Raw genomic sequence first — 22,064 nt, 5'->3', positions numbered from 1 at the left:
TCCTATTATACATCAGGCAATGAGCAACTGCTTCTGAGAAAACCTGAAACTTAAATTCTTTAAGTTAGACATTGCCCCTCCCTGCCTCCACTCCCCGCTCCCAGCCCCACTCCCCGCCCCGGTGCTGGAAGCAAAGGACTTCACCTGAGCTGCTTTCCTCATGGCCTGCCTGGTCATGCTGACACACAGCAGTGCCAGGAATGAGCCAAGAGGCCCTGCTTGGCAAAGATTCACAGGCTGCGTAAGAAAACGCGTTAACGTTTTAGCTTGCGTTTTCATGCATCAATTTGAAGTAAAGGGTTTATATCGTTTGAATCTCAGAAGACTGAGATCGGCCTCTGACTTGGCTTGAGACTCCAGCTCGAAGGTCTCCACCTGGCTGAGGTTTTCTCTGCACCCTGGAAGACCACGGATCTTTCAGGATTGATTCGACTTTTCCAGCAAACTCCCCCTCAAAAGGAACAAGCTGCCGCCTTCCCCAGACTGGTTACAAATACCGTTCTTTCAAAGAAATAAACACATTTCTTTCTCTGTAACATTCTAACTCCAAACAGAACGACATGCAAATTAAATATAAGTTACTTCACTCGTGCAGTGCTGAGAAAGCCTAGATCCCAGTTCCAGGGCGCATTGTTGGTATTTTACAGAGAAGGGTGACACCAACGCCTTAAAAAGAGAAGAAGCAGATGAGGAGACACTGGAGTTTACTAGTTAAGCAGCCCAGCAGCTATGAGGTAACCACTAGGATGCTCCCTACAAATGCGGAAACCCACTTCCGCAAGATCCACAGCTAAGAAGCAGGAATGCTATGATTCGAACCCAGACCTGATTGACTCCAAAGGCTCAAACTCTGCCAATGCTGAGTGATTCTCCCAGCACTTTCTTCTGACTGGTCCAAGAGCAGGTGGCTTTCAGCAGGCCTTCACTGCCAGGGGCTAGCCATTCTGTGCACACAGGCCAGATGGGTCTTGTCTTTGAAGGGCGGCAGACAATCCTGCCCTTTTAGGTGATGGGAAACACAGAAATCAGAACACGTCAGTTTCTTTAGAAATGGCGTGGGGACACACAGAGTTAGGCTCGTACAGAAGCAATAAATGCTGTTGCTTTGGTTGTTACGTTCCAACTTCTCTTCTCCGGGTTTTTCTCACTTGCTAAGCTAAACATCAAGGTTAATGTCTCAGTCAGGTTCCCGCTTCTCAAATGACCTTTATCCCAATTACCCCTCAGTGCAACACCTGCTTCAAAGAAATTAACCTTCAAAATGCTCCTCAAATGGGACTTTTCGCTATAGATCCCTATCTGCCAAGTAGCAAGTGCCTCCCACTCATTCCCACTCCTGTCTACAGGTAACAGGTTGGCTATGAAGTTAATCTGAAATAACAAATGAACCGGTAACAGCCAGGAAAACACAGAGCTAACTAACGAAGTTGCAAATATCAAATAGCAGGGTTTTGGTACCCTAATAAGCGGAACAATAAAACTATTAAGAAAGCCTGAATTAGACTCAACTGCATGGAAGAAATTTTGTATTTAATAAATATTTCAAATTTAGTATTTAATAAATATTTAAATCAGCGAGAGAAACTTGACTTTTTTAATAAGAAGCATTAGGTTACCTGGAGAGTTATATGCCAGAAAGATAAAACCAGATGCATTCGTCATAGCGTATACTAGAATATGTGCCAAGTAACAGATTTCAATGAACTCTTCTCTAAATGAAACTACACAAGAACTAGATGAAAATGGATGGTTTCCTCCACACTTTGGGTGGTTTCAATTATTAAGTGTTTCTATCTGAAAATAAAGACACAAACACAGCAGGAAATTAGCAACTTATTTCGGAGAGTTAATATCCTGATTTTTACACACATACACAAGCATGTGTTTACAAATTATGTGGACACATAGCATGTGTCCATGCACACATATATAGAGGAAGAGAAACAGGGAGAGGAATGGGGGGATCCCATAAGATCATAGACAAATGGGCTAACAAACAAAAGGCTAGCTGTTCTGAGCAATCTGAGATGTCCAAACTCACAGTAAAGGCAGTGAGACAAAGGCTTCTTGCTTCTGGCAGTGAGACTCATCTTCCCACTTTAAATACTTAGAAAAATTAACAAAGACAGAACACAACTTTTTTTGATGAACCTGAATATTGTACACTTCAAATTTACATGTATTAAATGTAATTTACATAGCAATGGAATTTATTTCTAAAATTAAATTGAGGTATTATCTCTTATCTATGAGATAAATAAAAATCAAATCACTAGAACTCAGTTTCCAAAACCCCACGTGGGGTCATTTCATTGAGTGTGAGAATCACAGAAATTGTGGGAACAGAAAAGGGTTTCTGAAAGTGCAACAACCAATAAATCAATTCAGATGCCAGAGTACAGGAGGTCACGGGGTTTGGGCAGTGCTGGACTGCACCAGGAGACGTCACTGTAGACTTTGTGAACACACGGCATGAGCACTCGGTACCATACACAGCAACAGACCAGAAAACACCAACAGACACCACCTGAAACCCTCCTTATACAGTCACTAGGTTTAACTAAGGGAAGATCCTTTAATAGTTTCCTAACGCTATTCCTCATGTGTACTGAGCGAGTCAATCCGTCTTAGGACTGTATTGTGTTAGGAAGCTTAAATTTTAAAATGCTGTTTAGGTTGCTGATGTGTTTCATTTAGAGAAAAGACTGAATTTTGACTTGGGTGTTGTGTAAAGACTGCTAGTTAGTTACCAGCTGCTCAGTTCTAAAATAACCATACAGAAACTATATTATTTAAACCATATTATTTAAATCACTGCTTAGCCCATTAGCTCTAGCTTCTTATTGGCTAACTCTTACATATTAATTTAACCCGTTTCTATTAATCTGTGTATCACCATGAGGCTGTGGCTTACCAGCTAAAGTTCCAGCATCTGTCTCTAGAGGGGATACGTGGCTTCTTGCTAACTCCTCCTCCTTCCTCCCAGCATTCAGTTTAGTTTTCCCCACCTACCTCTATTTCCTGCGCAGGCCCAAGACAGTTTCTTTATTAACCAATGCTATTCACAGCATACAGAGGGAAATCCCACATCACTTGGGATTGCAGCAGAATTTCTGAAGTGGCCCTAAACATACTTCTAGTATACTGTACCACATATCTATGCAAAGTGGAGTTCTGGACATTGATTATCAAATCAATACATAGATCAAATCTGGGAAATATTGAAGATGTTCTACATTCTGCTACTACATAGAATGTAGCACCATATATCCAGGCAAGATTTTTTTTTGTGAAGAGATAAACAAGCAGATAATCTCTTTGATGTGAAAATTGACCTTCATCTTTAATAAATAAATCTTTTAATAAATAAAACTTTATGATTTATTATCAAATGTATATGTATATTAAAATATTTGTTGAAAATTATTTTCCTTATGATTAATTATGAGTAAATGTTTGCTCTGTGTACCTTCCTACTTTATACACCTCTTTGTCTGGGGTCAATAAATGTTTCTTGAGTGAAAGGAGTCTTGAGTGGAAAAGTTAAAGAAGCCCAAGTGAGAAGGCATATTTTGTTATTGAGGCCATGCGGAAACAGGCACACTGCTAATATTAACACAAACTTAGATAGATCTGTAGAGATGCATACAACCTCCCCTGGAAGAACATTTTTTCTACGGTCGAATGCAGAGAAGGAGGGAAACAGGCTCTGGGGAGTTGTGTTTAGGATACGGACACAACGATACTTCTCTGTATATGCTTGTGCTTTGTCGGCATAAACATGATTTTAGACCTAGAAATGGTGGCAAATCTCAGCAGCAATGAGCATCGGAACCAGGACCTCTAAGTGCCATTTCCCAGTGGAGAGCTGAGGAAGCCCTGAGGGAATGTGCAAAGACCAGGTGGAGACCTGAGTGAATGTGTGTTGTTGACATGGGCATGGCCATGCCAAGGACCAAGGCCTGAGACCCATAGGAGTGGCAAAGCTCATATCAGGTCAGGATTGGTGTAGCGAAGTCTTCTGGTCTGAGTGTGCATACTGACAGCATGTGCAAGCAAGTTCCAGTGTTTGGAATAACTGACCATTGTGCAAAGCCTAGCAACTGCAGCTTCCTCTCCCTGTGTGTTTACCCCGGGACTGCTTGCCCACACACACCTACTGCTCAGACCAGCTGTCCCTCCCCATGCTGAAGTTCCAGGTTGTACTATAGTTGGCACCACCCCATCAAAGAGCACACAGCCCACCTGGCCCCAGCTTCTTCGAGATGTGCATCTGTCTGTCCTTCATTCCTTCTCTCACCACCCCTAGTTAGGTCATGTCCAGGCTGTTCTGAACACAGCATCCTCCACTAAAAAGACCCACAGCTTTTCAGGATCCACGTACCAGGTCTGGGGAAAGAAATAAGTAAGAATGGCCATAATAAAGGTTACCAAAGAACACTCAGTCAAAAAGACTCAGAAACTGAAGAAACTCTTCCTGGGCAAAAGTGGTACGATTCTGATTCTCTTGGGGATGATATAAACAAGGACTGAACCAAAAACACTTTGAGCCAGGGTTTCTCTGTATAACAAACAGCCCTGGCTGTCCTAGAACTCATTTTGTAGACCAGGCTGGCCTTGAACTCACAGAGATCCTCCAGCTTCTGCCTCTCATCGCCCCACCTTTACTTCCTGTCTGGTTGACCCGCCTATACTTCCTGCCTGGCCAATCAGCATTTATTTATAACATGATTGACAGAATACAGACAATTCTCCCACACCACAATAGAATGGTATGGACCTTATTTGTATTTTATTTGAACAAATATAAATCAGTCTTTCCTTCCTTCCTTCCTTCCTTCCTTCCTTCCTTCCTTCCTCTATATAACTCTGGTTATCTTGAAATTCAATATAGAACAAGCTTGCCTTGCCACCACACTCAGCCTGAACAAATACAATTTCAAAACTACAGTTATGAAACAACCAAGAAACCTGAACTTTGATTACATATTAAAAGAGAGTAAGGCAATTTTGCCATCATGATGGTATTTCTTAAGGCTTTAAGAGATTTGTTAAGTACATTCTTAATTTGAATATGATGTTTATTATCTCATATCTTATTCAAATCAAAGGAGCACAGGGGAATAGTTGTCTTGAAGAAGTAAGATTGTCCTCAGAGCCATTATTGCTAAAGCAAGGTGGTAATGAGGTCAGGGAGCTAACTCATTATACCACCCTCTGTACGGCTGGGTATGTTGACTTCTTTTCATAATGGTTTTTAAAGTATTTACTATGTGTAAACAATTGACAGAAAAAGAGAAATCTAGACCTGAACATGTGAGACCTACAAGTAGATGTTAAGAGGTCAGAGTTTGTGAGAGCCACAGCCTTAAGATTACAAGTGACAGTGGAACAGAGTGGCGCACACCTTTAATCCCAAAACATGGCAGGCAAAAGCAAGTAGGTGTCTGTAAGTTCGAGGCCAGCCTGGCCTACTAAGTCCCAGGACAGTCAGGGCTACATAGAGGGACCCTGTCTCAAACAAAATAAAAGAATCACAACTAAAGTTAAAAAGAAAACCCCCACAATGGATAGCATGAAAATAATATTGGCAATTCCTGCTGGTGAGAAAAAATAAGAACATTTGAGAGGCCCAGGAGTCCCCTGGAGCAGGAAGAAGAAACACTCAGGCCTTGAGGAAGCAAGTGCTCAACTAGGCCAGGGCAGAACAGGAACCTCCTTCTGGAAGGAAGGACTGTTGAGTAAGCAGAGGGATGATAGGGTCTGAAGCAGGGAGGGAACAGGGGAATGAGGATGAGGTGGTGACTTCACGGCCACTGCTGACATCACAGGACAATGCTGAGCAGAAGAACAAGTCGCTGAAAAGTACTGACTGAGCATCTGGTACTCAACATGGTCTCAAAGACCTAGCAGACAAATGAAAATGATAAAGAACTGACTACGGCATAACTATGTCTCATAACAGAAATGAGCATGACGGTTCCGGGCCAGAAAGGAACAGTGGAGTAGGTGGTAAGATGACTGAGTTGGGGGACATAACGCAAGGACATGTTTAGAAGGGGCTTGTGGGACTGGAGGCGCTTGCCAGGCATCCGCTGGACAAGCAAGCTAGAAGGTACGCTCAGAAGCGCAGCCCTGCAGCCAGCAACCTGGCAGTCCCGCACAAAACAATGACTCAAGTTTGTTGGAAGAAATAAAAATTCTATCCTTTCAGTATAATGTTTGATTGTATTGGCATCTTCATCAAGCTTAAATTTTTGGTTTAAATTTTTCCTGAGTGCTAAGTATCCCAATTTAATGCTACTGTAAAGATTTTCTGAAATCATCTGAACTCAATGTCAAATCCCCTGATGTATCATTTAAATGCACCCTTTAAGATAGGTTAAAATAATATGTCTGTAAATACATGTCTCAGTGCACTTATCAGGATGGCGATAATTATGATAGCATACTGACTGTGGCTACCTGCCATACGAATAAATATTATTTCAAAGATGGAAATGCAATAGATCTTTTCTAAGGGCCACGTAATGAGAGACAGCAGATGCAGCTTTGTTGACATAACAGAGTGGAAGTAACTTTGCCAAATAAAACAAATCATATTTCTCTTGAAAATTTTGTACTTGAGCTCTGAATGCCATGTTTTAGAATTTATAGTTTTCTTATAAACTCTGGGAAATTGAGAAACTCTCTCCAAAGGTCATTTATCAACCAGTCCAAATGTGTGTGATACAGCAATGGCTCAGATGCACTTCAAACATTTGCTCCGTATGGTTACACTGCAAAATGCAGTTCTCAACACCGATTGGCATCAACCGCTCAATAAGTAAAACATGCCATATGGCATTAAGTTCATACAACAGAAACAAGGACAACACAGTCTGCTGTTTAATCACTATTCACAGTCACAGTCATAGGCTGAGAACATACGCAGTGACGCCACAGGTGACGCCACAAACGAAACTAAATGGGGGTTATGACACAATCATTGGATATTTGCATACCAACTTTGTCAATTTATTAGAAAATAGAGTTAAGAAATATCCTCATGATGCACCATTTTCAATTCTGTGCATTCTGGAGCACTTGGTAAATAGGAAGTTAACATTACCATAAATAACCTCACTGACCTGAGAAATGAACTAACGTCGAGTGATGGTATCGATGGAGGAGCGGGGACTAATTTGGGCACCCCCTCACAGCGATAGGAAATGGAAGAGACTGCCTCAAGACCCCCATTGCATGGAATGTGTGCTTTCGCTTTTATCTAAGCAATGCGCATGATACACTACATGCCTAAACACAATCCGCTATGATTGGTGTTGCCGTGGATCTGCAAAGAACAAATCTGTAAAATCACGGCTTGTGAAAGCTTTAACACAGTGATATAAAATGGCAGTGGCATGGTTCATATCTTCAACTGACAGACTGATGGTGATTATTGCAAGGACAATGCCCTGCATATGTCAAACGATTTGCAAATAATTTATGTCACCTTCCGTTCCATTATTGTTTTTGCGGAGGACATAAACTGTGTCACCAATATTAAACTGTCTGCAAAAAGAGCCGAGCTCAGCTTTCTCCTTTCTGGGAACACAGAGCCATCTGCACGCAGACAAACATGCATATGGCCATCATTTGTCCAACACCTTACACAGTGTGAAGGTTTTTTACTTGAAATGCCAACCTAGGTGGCAGATGATGTATGTGTTTCCTCAGCCCTGTGATTACCGGGCCCGCGCCGCGGTGCAGCGCTCTCACCTCATCAGTTCCACAAGCCGCACTCCTAGGTGTGTGAGGCATTTGCAGCAATATGGCTTCTGACGCGCGGGGACGTGGAAGCGTTCCGCTGTGGATATCTGACTCCAGATTTCGCTCCAATCAGGGTCAGAGTCTGACCCGCAGAAATTAGTGCGAGTAGAGATTTAGGACTCAAAAACAGCAATTTGAAAACTGGAATGAATATATTTTGATAAAGGGGAAAGCTTGTTGGCCCTGCTTGACTGCTGTGCCAAATGCCTTCGAAATGACCCGCATTTTGTTCCTCGGGAAGGGAAGGTACGGGGCGTATTTGCTATCACCAGCTGTAAGCAGAGCAGGCTGCAGCTGCACCTAGCAGATGCCATTCATTTTAAGGGTTTGCTATTACTAGAGACCTGGTTCTTTCCTTTGAAGCACCATGACGAGGGAGCACCTCTGCAGGCCACTGTAGTTCCGGGAATATGTCAACAGAATTTTCATCTAGATGTGCGTCACATCTGTGCACTCCCGTGCACACACACATGAGCGCATGTACACACACACTAAATAGTTTTGAGTTGTAAATACATTTAAACTATTGAGATTGCAAGTTTTATTTTTCCTTTTAAGGACTACCTATTTTCCTTTTAAATACAGACATTCAAAGCAAACAAAGCCAAGCCTTTCTCCTCCCACATTATTGGTCTCCATCTCTATCAGGGTGGGAAAGGGAGTGATAGAGGTAGCTAACTAAGAATTAAAGACTGTCCCAAAGGAATCTGTATGGACACCAAATACATTCCACACAATCATTTTTATGGATGGAGGGTAAATTAATCTGAAACAGGTTGAATTTACTTTCCTATAAAATTTAGATGGACAAATGTATCTCCCTAGATGAAGATGTGTGGCATTTTATTCTCCTCCTCCACCACTGAACATTAAAAGCTTCCAAATATGAATTTCGAAGATTGGTCCAAGTCTCTAGTCTTAATTCAAAAATAAGTTCTAAAACGAACCTGCCCCCCCCCCCAGCTCTTGACACAGTGAATATGGCAGCAAATGCAAACACTTCGTGGGTGTTCAGCATGCTTAGAATAAATTACGGCACAGTGCTCAGCCCTGAACAGGACATTTTTACCACCTGCTCTACAGAACTGCTCAGGGAACACTGGGGAAGAGGGAGGACGGAATGTAAGAGCCAATAGACAGGGAGAAGAATCTCTGAGCACAATACAGTCATTGCAAAGCATGATCACACAGCAGCATGTCTACACTGGACCTGCGCCAGACTAGCCTGTCAAACAGGTAATCATGATGGGGAGAGGCTCGTGCGGTCCTACCCCTCCCTAATAAACTACTGGCAACTGATGGATTCTAGGGGAGGGACAATCATTGCTTTCAGTTGTAGAACAGCCCACCAGGCTCCAATGGATGGTTTCAGACACCCAGAACATCCTGGTTAAAAGCAGAGGGTCAGAAAACAAACTAAGAAGACAGGGATGTAAATAAAAAAAAAGCGGGGAATCTTTAGGGAAGAAACAAGATAACGAGGACGGGAGAGAGGTTAGAGAAGGGATGAGGAGAGGCTATGGACTTGAGAATGGAACACGGAAGGAGACGGAGGGAGACTAGGAGGGTCTGGAGGGAAGAAATGGAAGGGGGAAGTGATGCAATTATATTCTTAATAGATTTTATAAAAATACAAAAAAGAATAAGCAACTCACTATATATGTATAAAATTGTCAACAAATTTAATTTAAAAAAACTTAAGTATTCTAAAAACAAACATCACATATAAGACCAGTTCTTTTGGGATCCAAAGCCATCAAAGCTGTGTTGGTGGTGCGTCAACATGTCCAGAAATTAAACACAATTGAAAATAACAGGTGATGGGGACAGGCTGTAGCTAGATGGTAGGATGTCTGTCTGGCACACACAGAGAACTGAGTTCAATTAACAGTATTTTTTAAAGGCAGTTAACAAAATTTCCATCATTTGTCATTTGTGATGACCTGCTACTCTTTCAACTAACAGCAAGATGGGAAAAACAGAGCATACATATGCTAACAATAAATTTAGAAGAAAAACGAGCGTGATAGATTTAGGGAATTTACGTTTAAGGAGTCTGGAAGATGTGGCCAGCAACATCCTGGGATCTTATTCTGACAAGTTCAATTTACTTGTTGTAAAATGAGCATGGTCAAGGCTCTGTTTCTAGACCTTTTGTTCTCTTACTGCCTTAATATACCAACTACATGGCCACTGAATATCTCTTATGTTGCCAAAGAATCCTGGGCAGTTTTCTTAGACTATGGAAATCAATGCTGTTTAAAACTGTCTAGTGGAGACTTCCCATTGCATGTCCAGCTCAACACACCCAAAGCTGGTCTCCCAACTCCTAATCTCTCCAGAATGCCGTTCAGTTAACACTGAGGCTCTGAGCCCACTTTACTTCATCACATCCAATGACCTATTGTCTCTGTTACCTTTTCCATTCAGAATTTTCTCAAAACTGGCCTCTCTGTGTCCTTTTTCTTTACATCTTCCTAACTCAGGTTCTTTGCTACGCAAGCTTAAGCTAATGACCGCCATGTTTGTTTGTTTAAATCCCTTGGTTATGGGTGGTTTTAGGACAGTCAGTGCTGTTACACAGAGAAACCCTGTTTTGAAAAACAAAAAAAAAAAATATTTTCATTCATTCATTCATTCATCCATTCATTGGTGCTGGGAATCAAGCTCAGGGTCCGAGGCACGCCTAGATGAACTCTACCACTGAGCTATATCCCTGGCCCTGGCCCTGGCCCCGGCTCCATTTTTGTCTTATCTACATGTAGAGATTGAGACTTGTCTGGTTTTGCCTGTCCTTCAAAATTCAACAAATAAAATAATGGGCACGACTATTACATTTCCAATCTTGCAGCTGCAGCGCTTTGGCCTTATTAATCTTTCATTTCCCGCTCAATCCCACTCTGATTCCCGTCCTTTCCCTAAAAGTCCCCCTTCTATTTTTCACACCCTCCCCCCAACACCCCACAGGTATTTATTTGTCTTCTGAGTCTGGCTTATTTTAACTGGATGATCTCCAGTTCAATCCATTTTTCACAAGCAACATAATTTTTTCCTTGTTTACAGCTGATTTACAGTAATCCTCCATTATATGTTTGCCACGCCTCCCTGGATGGTTCTGTAACTTGGTCCTTGCTAAGAGTGCGGTAGCAAACACAGATGTGTGGTATCTCTATTATAGCCTGACTTGGATTCCTTCGGTGATACACCTCAGAAAGGCAGAAATGGATCACACGGCAGTTCAATTTCCAGCTTTTGGAAGTGCTGGCTGAGTTGTCAGTGATGACTTTCATATTTGTGATTTCCAACCTGGCAGTGTAACAGGAGACCAAGTACAGATACCCTTGACTACCCTTCTATTAAAGATGCTTTCGATTTATTTTTAAAAGTTAGTTACTTTAAGTGCTATATATAATCCTCCTTATTAATCATTGTCAAAGTAGCTTAAAATAAAGTCACCCTTTTTCCTCAACTATTTCAGGAGTGAATTTCTCATTTGATACATTGTATTCAGATTAGGTATACCTGGAGATGTTCTTTAACTACTATTAAAGAAAGTAGAAATGTGTTATTAACCTACAGTAATTATCAGATACATTATAAACCTTTGACAAAAATCCCAAAAAGGAAATTTATTCCTACCTACACACACACACAAACCTAAGACTATAAACATCACAAGATAATTTCTAATGCAACAATAACGTTTAGCAACTCAATCTGTCATGTAAGATTATTTTCTTCTCATTTGAAAATGCTATTTTTCAATACTTTTAATACTTGTTGAAATGCATTTTCTGAAAAGCAAACAATACAATCCTGAGTGTGTGTGTGTGTGTGTATATATATATATACACACTGGAGACATATATATATATATATATATATATATGCCCTTAGCACATTTTCAAAGCCCGCTGTCTAGAATGTGTTAATAGCCCTCCCAGTCTCCCTTCCTAACCATCTGAGTATGATCACTGCGTGCACACCTTTGTCTCATTCTTTCCTAGAGCCATTTCTAGGCCTACTTCTACCAATTGATTTTTCTACTGCTTTCCTTATACTTCTTGCCTTTTCTCATTGAATTCCAGACAGTGACTTTTACATTATTGGGTGCTAGAGATTTTTGTGTTTCTTAACTAATTCAACGCTTTGTTTTAAAATGTTACTTAGGATCTATTCCTTTCTCTCAAAGTTTTTCTCTTTAGTAGAGGCCTGATTTGGCCCTAACCGCAGTGACCTGCACAGCTTTGGTACTGACCTGGAATGCCAGGGAAGGAATAGACACACACAGAGAAGTTGGGAGTGGCTGGGCCGTGGGCTCTGAGAGAGCCAATAACAACCGGGAAAGTCGGAGCATTAGCTGAACCAATCATCGAGTCTCAGCAGAAGGTGTGTGGGGAACAGTCTTGGGTTGCAGCTGTCTGGGAAGGTGAAATAGTTTCTGCACACACTGGTTTTAGCTCTTAACCTCTAGTAACATCTGTGTTTGCCATTCCTCTTAACCTGACCTGGGGAAGACTTTGCCACCCTCAGGCACTGGGGTCCTTGATATGTAATACACATTCACTCAGGATTCACTCAGGACTTCACCCTCCACATGGGCACTAAGGCACGCAATATTCTTCTGAGCCATCTATCTGATGCCGTGTGTGTAGGTGGCCTTTCTACTCTCTAGCAGGGACTAAACCGTGAGCAGCCTTCTATCAGAGCTGTTCTCGGGCCCCAGGGGCTTTCTCTGTAAGCACAGCAGAGCCAACACTGGAAGACTAAAGACCTAGATCTCCAGAGTTCCCTATGCAGGTGTCTTCCCTCAGCACTCCACTGAATTCTCTACCAAGGAGACTGCTGGCTTCCACTTGGGTTCTCATCTTCTTTGGGTAGCCTGGAGATGCTCTTCTCTTCAGACAAGGCTCACTGTCCTTTATCTTGTCCCACGTCTGAATCCACCATTCCATGTATTTCATCTGGTTTAAGTTATTGAAGACAGGATGAGCCTGGTTATTATTCTACCATGAATAAATATCCTTATTATTCCTATCATGAATGGGGGGCAAAGTTCTTAATATCACAATAAAATATAATAAAACTTGAGGAATCAGAGTGAAACAAACTTATTTTGAAATTGTCAGAGAAAAAGACCCACAAATGAAAATGGACCCTTTTTGAAGTAAGCCCTTCATCAACAGCACCCGGCAGAAATACTGAAGATGCTGGTATTTTTACTTGACTGGACCTGGTGGCAGATGCCTGTAATCCCAGTTATGTAGGATGTGAGACAGGAAGGTAGTAAGTTTAAATACAGCCTGGACTACACAGTGAGTTCAAGGCCATCCTGGGCACTTTATGAGTCCATGTCAAGACAAAACAAGCAAGCTGAAGATATAGCTGAGTGGGAGAGACCTTGCCTATAATGCAGAAAGTCCCAAGTTTGAGCCCCAGGAATGGGGCAAGGGATGATTTATACGCATCTGAGGTCACTAAACATTCTAAAGGTGATTTACCTTTCCTATTTCAAAAATCATTTTAATATCTTAAAAGTTACAAAAATCATCATTTCAGGCCAGTTGTGGTGGTGGTATACAACTCTCATCCCAGCAGAGGCAAGTAGATTCCATGAGGTCAAGGTTAGCCTTGTTTACACAGAAGTCTTGGCCAACTAAAGATACACAGTGGAAAAAACTTGTTTCAATCACTATTTTAATATTTTCTAATATAATATTAAAACAAGCTATTTTTCTAGGTCTCTGTGCTTTGGTAACAAAGAAAACCAAAACAATGGTGTGACTGCACAATTCTGTAGAGACAATCAGAAGGGAAAAGTAATCAAACAGACAAAAACTGGCCTGAGCACGCTGGTCCGCTTTTCTCTTCCGGGCCCACTTTGTACGGGTAAGACCAGATAATGAGTAGCACTTTTCCTTTGTAACAATTCATTAATCAGAGAAATGATCCTTGCTAGTGTTTAGATGTTTTACTTAATTTGGTACCTCTGGCCTGCTGCCCCACTCGTGCCAAAATTATTATTTCTCACCCAGCAGGTGATAAATAACAGCTTCACTCGTGATTAATACCGTGAATCCTTCAACCTGACTAATGCAAGGGGAAGAAAGCAACGTGAGGCCTGCAGAACAAGTGGGGGATGATTGTGAAGACTGTGGAAGCAAGCGCTGCTTCACTTGTGGGGGGACGACCACAGGAAATGAGGCGTCTGCCAACAGTCCAGCTGATCCTTCGAGGCTTCATTAAGCCCGTGGCAGTGATACGTGCCTCTGCAGGCCCAGTGCTGGTGTTTTTACTCCTAACACTAAGTCCTAAGTACCTTCAAAGAAAAGAAACCCCCAACTCACTTCTGCCTGCATTTAAATATATATTAAATGGATGACTGACCAAATAACAAATGAGAAAATGGAATTCTTACCCAAGTATTAGACACTGTAACATGGGTCATTTGAGAGCTACATACAGTCTCTGGTGAGTTCTGAAATACTGCAATGATGCACAAAGCAAAGTTAACATTTGCTGCTGGAGAAAAGGAAAGCTGTTTGCAATGGTCACTAACTAAAGCCACACGATGCCGTCAACTTTACTCCTGTTGGTTAGCACTGGACACCAAGCAAGTACCAGTGGTCCTTAGCTAGGCAAGGGTAAGGAGACTGCACTACAGAGGAAGCTCCCTTGCCTCCTCAATAACCCCCTTTACATAGTACATAGACTATATGTGCATACACACACATATCACTAACCTGGATGACCTGGCACACACCAAGGTCACACAAACTCTGTGACCTTGAACTCACAGAGATCTGTCTGCCTCTGCCTCCTGGATGCTGGAATTAAAAGCATGCACACATGGCCTCTGGTACTTCACAGTTCAAGTCCCAAGTGAAGTCAATGGGTTCATGAAAGGAGTTAATCAGCTGAATGTGGCAGACTAGTAGCTCTATTTTACCCTTTATGGATGCATTCTAGCATGGCACAGCTCGCACCACTAACACCTGTCTCACTCCCCCCATCACTGGTCCACCTTTCTGACCAGTCTGTGGCTGCTGGCTAAACGGAGAGACGGGGAGCGGTGCCAACAAAGCATGAAATAACTTGACTAGAGGAATATGACCATAAGCAGAGCCTCAAGAATCAGAGACGAAGTATCGGCTCCTACAACTAAAAAATGTTTTACCTCTCTTAGCTAAAGCAGTGTGGGGGATAGCATCCAATCACTTTAAAACTGCACAGTGGAACAAAAGACAAGGAAACAGAATAGGGGACTGAAACCAAGCCTGATGTCAGATTTAACCAGAATCCAAAACAAGAATCACCTCTCTTATCAGCCAGGTATGGAGTAAAAGCCCAACGAAAAGTGAATAACGTCAGTATAGAGCTGACTTACCAGTCTCTTTCCTTACCTAGGAGGAAATACAGGACCTAGACAATAACCAAATGTAAACCGGTACTCAAAAATCCAAAAATCTCAATGCAGGAGGCCAGCTGAGTTCAAGTTCAAGGCCAACTTGGACTACTTCCCAAAGCTAGTGACTTTTAAATGAAAGTCTCTGCTTCTTATGATGAAGAGAAGAGGAAGGGGAGAGGGAAGGGAGACAGGGGAATTATCAAATTTATTTAAACAAACTTTATTGGGCTGTAATTTACATACAATAAAATACAGTTTGATAAACATACATACCTTATAAACATTAGAATCAAAGTAATTTCCCATTACCCTTCAAAAAATGCCCCTCTACATACAGTCCACAAAGAATAAAAAATCTGACTCCAGAGCTGGGTGGTGGTGGTGCACACCTTTATCCCAGCACTCGGGAGGCAGGGGCAGGTGGATCTCAGTGAGTGAGTTCCAGGGCAGACTCCAAAGCTACAGAGAAACCCTGTCTTGAAAAACCAAATAAATGAATAAATAAATAATCTCACTCCAGGCAACTACTCAACTGTTACTATGAATTTACTTCGATCTAAATTTTACATACACACGCCACTCTCTTCGAGTACTTACTTTACACAACCCTGGCTGTTGAACGAATTAAAATAAGCACTTTAGGGGCTGAACTCAGCAGTTAAGAGTACTTGCTGTTCCCAGGTTCAGATTCTAGCACACACAGTGAGCTCACAACTGTCTGTAGCTTCAGTTCCTGGGGATCTGGCCCCTGAAGGCACCAGGTATACACTTGGTACACACAGAGAAGTATTCACATATACAAAATTTTTAAAACCTTTAAACAAACAGAACAAGTGGCAGCAAACACCTACAATCCAGTACTTTATCTCTCTCTCTCTCTCTCTCTCTCTCTCTCTCTCTCTCTCTCTCTCTCTCAGAACTCTATGGAATAGAAAAGTGAAGCTAAATTCCCCTTTGAAAGTGTTAGCCTGAAGTCTGGCAGTTGTGACACACACCTTCAATCCAAGCATTCAGGAGGCAGAAACAGGCAGATCTGAGTTCAGGGTCAGTCTGGTCTACAGAGTGATTTCCAGGACAGCTAGGATTACATAGAAACCCTATGCAGAAAGGGAAAAAGGTGTTAGCTTGGAGATGAAATACAAACAAAGCAAGAAAGACTATGTGGTCATGGAGCAGGGAAGGGCTCCTCCCAATGGCCCACTCATCTTGAGAAGCCCATGGCAGTCAATGACTGAGGAGGAAGGGAGAGAGAGAGACTTCTCTCTGGGGAGGGGGAAGCCATTGGTAGGCTGACCCACAACCCACACTGAATGACCTCACAAACATGAGTAATTTGACTTAGGTTGCAAAAAAACTTTCTATTATTTTAAAGACAGGAAGTTATGGGGAGATGGGATATATGTGGGGAAAGGGGAAGTACTAGAGGGAGTGGGGGATGCACATGACTAAACTATTTGTACACATACATGAATATTTTAGAAGATTGTGACTCCATTTCCTCTTTTGTAAACTGGTGATGATTAACATTAAGTGTTCTGTGAAACGAACTGAGTTGGAAATGTCTGGTAAAGAATAAGAAGGTAGTATCAAATAACTATCACTCTCGACATGTTAACAGATTTACATATCCTTCTTTACAGCACCACTACTATGAGGGAAGACGATAGATAATCCTTAGTTTTGTATATGAATTCCCATCCCTACTCCTATAAAAACTACCCCCTCACCAAAATAAAAGAATAAAAAAAAATGAAGAAGTTCTCATCCTCATAAAATAGTTCTTTCAATCTATCCTGCCCTAACGAAACATTACTTCACTTTAATTCAGGAATGAAGACTGTTCGATGTGTGCCTCACCGGACAGCCAACAGTCACCCCGCTTTCTGGGCACACTGGTAGAGAATACTTCCCAGGGCCACTGTCCCCATGTGCTCCGTAGTCTCACTGCACACAGCAGGCGCTTAGACAACTGTTTATTCCACGTGAGTTCAGTGAGTAGCCAAAAACAGTAAATGAAACAACCACAGTGCTTGAGGTTTATTTTTATATGCTCATAAAGAAATAAAATGTCAAGATATAGAATACAGTGTAACAAATCAAACAACTCAAAATGAAGGTAGACACAGACAGCACAAAGAACATGTATATGACATTGTGCAAATTTCTGAGGTTTCAAAAAAGTGGTTTTGGTTTTGAAATTCTGAAACTTTTATTATACTGTTCAAGTAATTCATATTTCAAGAGTTAGATTTTTTTTTTATAACTAATTGACATACAACTCTACGACAACCTGCCTTTACCCCGATCTTCAAAATAGTGCTGTTCAATTCTTCTACAGAATGCAAGGAGGTTGCTATAGTTTTTCACCTTCTCAGAAAGTTCATCACTGGTCAGCTGTGTGGTGAGAATGGTGTATAAATGGCCAAACACCAAAGCATCAAGTTCGGTAGGTCTAAAAAAATAATGATGAGAAAAGCTAAGGCACCTCATTTTTACATTAGAAAGCATTCTTTTTTAAAGAACATTTTATTCATCAATTAGAAAAGAAAAAGTCACTGAAATAAATCCTACCACAACTTGATGGAAATTTTTTTCATTTACAGAACATGAAAAAGATAACATTAATTGCATTCATTTTTAATTTATTTTTATTTCATGAACGTTGGTTCTTGCATGAATGTCTGTATGAGGGTGTCCAATCTCCTGGAAGTGGAGTTACAGGTGGTTGTGAGCTGTCATGTAGGTGCTGGGAAATGAACACAGGTCCTCTGGAAGAGCAGCTAGTGCTCTTAACCACTGAGCCATCTCCCTAGTCCTAAAGTTATTATTTTAATCATAAAATAAATATAGTATGTTTCCAGTGTGGCAGAAACTATGCTAGAGATTAAAAAAGAAGATATTCTAAGACATGGAAAACAAGTGTGAACGTGTGCACTTGCACATGTGTGCAAACACACACACACACAGAGCAGGTTCTCCACATGCCCATTACAAGAGTCAATAAAAAGGCGATATGTGTCTTATACCGCACTAAAGCTGCACTCACTGAACTGTTTCCCTCCCCAGGGTCCGTAAGTTTTAAAAGCAGCAAGCACTGCCCGAATCTTTATAGCACTAGACCTCAGCCCAGTGTCTGCAGTCTCCGGGTTGGCTGAGTACATGAAGGCAGGAAGGTAAGTCACTGTCAGGTGTGAGATGTACAACCTGGCACCTGCCTCTAACTGCAGTACTCAGGCTTAGTCAGTAACATTGTAAATTGAAGGTGATCTTGGGTTATACACCAATTCCTGTCTAAAAATAAAATGAAATGGAAATGTGTACACTGTGCTCACATTTAAGTAGGTAGTCAAAGGGTAGCATTTCTTTTTAAATAAGAAGAGTCCTTGGACTTAATAGCACCATAATTTTTTCATCATAAATGAAGAAATCAATAACAAGCAGATCCTTACAAAGAGCCAAGAACACGAAGAGATAAATGCAGAGTTAAGGTCTTCACTAGAGTAATATAAACACTAACTGTCCTATATCCCTAATATGTCTTAAAAAGAGATATCTATCTTACAAGTGGGGACTGGTTTTCTTAATACACATTTATGTCAATCATCCCTCACTTCTTATATAGCTGGGCATTTTTTATCAATAAATGAAGGCTCTGAATAAGGTCAACAGTGAATCTGTGCTCAAGTTAAGGTGGGTCAGAAGTACTCTAAAGAGATCAAAATGTCAAATGCTAAAAGTATATACTCATATATGGAGTTATATATGGATATAAATTTATATATAAAAATAAGCATACAAAAACTGTTACATAAGACAGTTACTTAAAGTTGCTTTTGAAAACAGTTGGGAAGTAGGATACAACAGCTGAACCAAACAAAGCACATACATTATCAAAACACATTTTTTTTATAATCCATAAAATTTAAGACAATGTCTACTTGTATAGTCCTGGCTGGCCCAGAATTTTCTATATAAATCAGTTCATCCTCAAACTCACAAATCCACCTGCCTCTACCTCCCAAATACTAAGATTAAAGGCATTCTCTGCAATCCTTACAAATTTCAGTGACTCATGTTAACTGATTCTGACTTTTACAAATTATCAATTCCCACAATTCCTTCCTTTTAAAAAGTACTTGTGAGGCTGGAAAGAAGGCTCAGCAGGGGTAAGGCACTTGCTGCCCAGCTTGATGACCTGAGCTCTATCCCAGGAACTCACATGGTAGAAGGAGAAAACCAGCTTCTCCAAGTTGTCCTCTGACCTCCACACTGTACTGTAGCATGCCCTCCACCAACACATACATAAATAATTTAAGTTTTGTAAAATAAAGTACACTGTGGTTATGCAACAATATACATATTTCTTAAAACTCAAAACCATGCTCTTAAAAGTACCAATTTTACAAAATGTAAATTATGCCAAAAGAAAAAAGATAAGCAACCAATTCAGAAAAACCTACAGCTCTTATGAAAGACAAGGACAAACCAACAACAACTGAATTACACAAGCCATCGAGATGGCTCAGCAGGTAAAGGCACTGGCTTCCTGATAATACAATCTCAATCCCTGGGCCCTCATTGTAGGAAAGAACCAACTCCCAGAAGCTCCACCCATGTGTCATAGTACACATGATCCCTGTATACACATGAAATAGTGAGCTTTACACTGCTACTAAAGTATGAAACTCAAGGCCCTTTCTGTCTTTTTTCTCAATTACTATTCTTGTTACAAAACTTTTTTCCTCTTTTCCATTTGGTTTCTTTTAAAAGTTTTTTCTCAATATCTCCAGTAGGTAAGTAACAACCAAAGTTGGTTTTAATTTTAGGAAGTAAAAGTAGGATACAAAGGAAAAGAGAATCTGTCACTGTTTAGTATACGTGAGAGCCAAGGGTACAATTCAAGGCTTCTAATTAGAATCTAACCTATGTATCTTAAGCCAGTACCTTACTAGTTAAGAAACCATGTCTCATGAAAAACTGACTTCTACCACAGAAAAATTAAAAAAGTTTTGCCACAGCAAAATAAAAGTACAAGTTACCTTTTCCTAAATGTAGATTCTTTCCATTTAATACTGATTAAATGAAGGGCAGACAGACATGTGGCATACACCTGTAATCTTAGCACTTGGGAGGCTAAGCAACAGCGAGCAGAGGTTTGAGGTCAGCCTGAGCTACATAGCAAATTCCAGAACTATACAGTAATAGCCTCATCTCCAAAAATTAAATAAAAAAGATAGGCAAAATTATATTCTTCAATCTAATTATTAATAAAAAAATTTATTTGCCTAAGCATCACATTAGGTAAAATTTTTGAATGCTTATATCTTAAATACCAATTAAATATCAAAAGCAGGTCTTCTGTTTTACAACTGTCTAAATTTCATTTTCTTTTGTAAGTTTAAATACAACTTAACAAAAGTAGTATCTTTAATTTTTCTCTAAATCACATGCCAAAAGGTCTATAGTTATCAACGCATTGACAAGGACTTTAACTAAAAATTATTCTCCTGCCCGCCCATGTATGTGTAATATGTATGTGTAACAAAAATCACTCATTGGTAAACAAGAATACTGCACTTCAAACAATGAAACATAGCCCCTCTCAACTTTAGCACTAGTAAGAATTCAATACCAAAAATAAAAAGAACTACATAATACTAACATCTGGGTATATGTCTTTGCGTTAGGGACTAAAGAACAGAAAGACAACATAGTTGTAAAAGCTGTAACTTCCAGGATCTGATGAATCCTGTAGGCTTTTTGCTTCAGAGATTAACAAGTCCCAATTTTTAATTTTAAAATAATTTTATATAACCTGAGATGTATATGTTATATATGTAGTTTTATATTACTTCTGTTACAAAATGATATAGTTGAAGTATTTCTAAATTGTCATATTCATTTTTAATATAAAGTATGTTGGTATGGCTACAGAAGATGATGTCTATGAAGAGTAGCAATCATAGCAAATGAAGCCCGGGGAGGACTTGTGTTTGACCCCAGCACCCATGTCATAGCTCACAATCACCATTAACTCCAGCTCAGGACTCTGGCCTCCTCACATGTACAAACCCAATCATATACACAGAATTTAAAATAGAATAGAATAATTTTTTTTTTAATTATTGGAGCTGGAGAGATGTGGTTTAGAGCACTGACTGCTCTTTCAAAAGACCTGGGTTTGGTTTCCAGCACCCACATCACAGCTCGTAATTGTCCTTACACTCCAGCTCCATGGGTCCAATGGCCTCTTCTGGCTCTGCAGGAACCAGCCCTATCAACAGGCTTTGGATTTGATAATAGACCTTACAGACTCTTCTTCAAAAGAATAAAGCAATCTAGGAAGTTCCTGACATCAACCTCAGGCTTCCACAGGCACACACCTACCCATGCATGTACAGCCATATACACATTTACATATGGGAGCATACACATGCATGCATACCATACACATGAAAAAGTATTATCAACCTAAAATACAGTGTTTCTAATAATAAGCCAAGAAAAAAAATAGCCTTAAGAAAGTCATTGAAAGCCGGGGGTGGTGGCGCACGCCTTTAATCCCAGCACTCGGGAGGCAGAGGCAGGCGGATCTCTGTGAGTTTGAGGCCAGCCTGGTCTATAGAGCTAGTTCCCGGACAGGAACCAAAAAAAGCTACGGAGAAACCCTGTCTCGAAAAATCCAAAAAAAAGTCATTGAGATGAAAATACTAATTTAAACTCATCTACACTGTATCACCTAATTGAACAATCACTTTCAATATACGAAAATTATTATTTTTGCCAGGCAGTGATGATACATGCCTTTAATCACAGCACTCAGGAGATTGAGGTAGCTGGATCT

The 22,064-nt window shown here is 40.6% G+C and overlaps 1 protein-coding gene across 2 annotated transcripts in view; it reads right to left on the bottom strand.

The window, feature by feature from the left end:
• Positions 1–17,233: 17,233 nt before the first annotated feature.
• The window catches only part of Mtx2 (metaxin 2), a 51,775-nt gene continuing 46,944 nt past the window's right edge, over positions 17,234–22,064 (bottom strand). For both annotated transcript variants that reach the window (XM_041639875.1, XM_041639874.1), the window contains exon 10: positions 17,234–17,672. In XM_041639875.1, the coding sequence (XP_041495809.1) occupies positions 17,501–17,672 (172 nt within the window). In that variant the 3' untranslated portion in view covers positions 17,234–17,500. The remainder of the gene's footprint in view (positions 17,673–22,064) is intronic.

This window comes from Microtus oregoni, unplaced genomic scaffold, assembly GCF_018167655.1.
Source record: "Microtus oregoni isolate MIOR12 unplaced genomic scaffold, Mior012 000060F_ref0000265, whole genome shotgun sequence".
Taxonomy (NCBI): Eukaryota; Metazoa; Chordata; class Mammalia; order Rodentia; family Cricetidae; genus Microtus; species Microtus oregoni.
The sequence above is the reverse complement of the archived record's forward strand: the minus strand, read 5'-3'. Positions and strand labels throughout refer to the sequence as shown.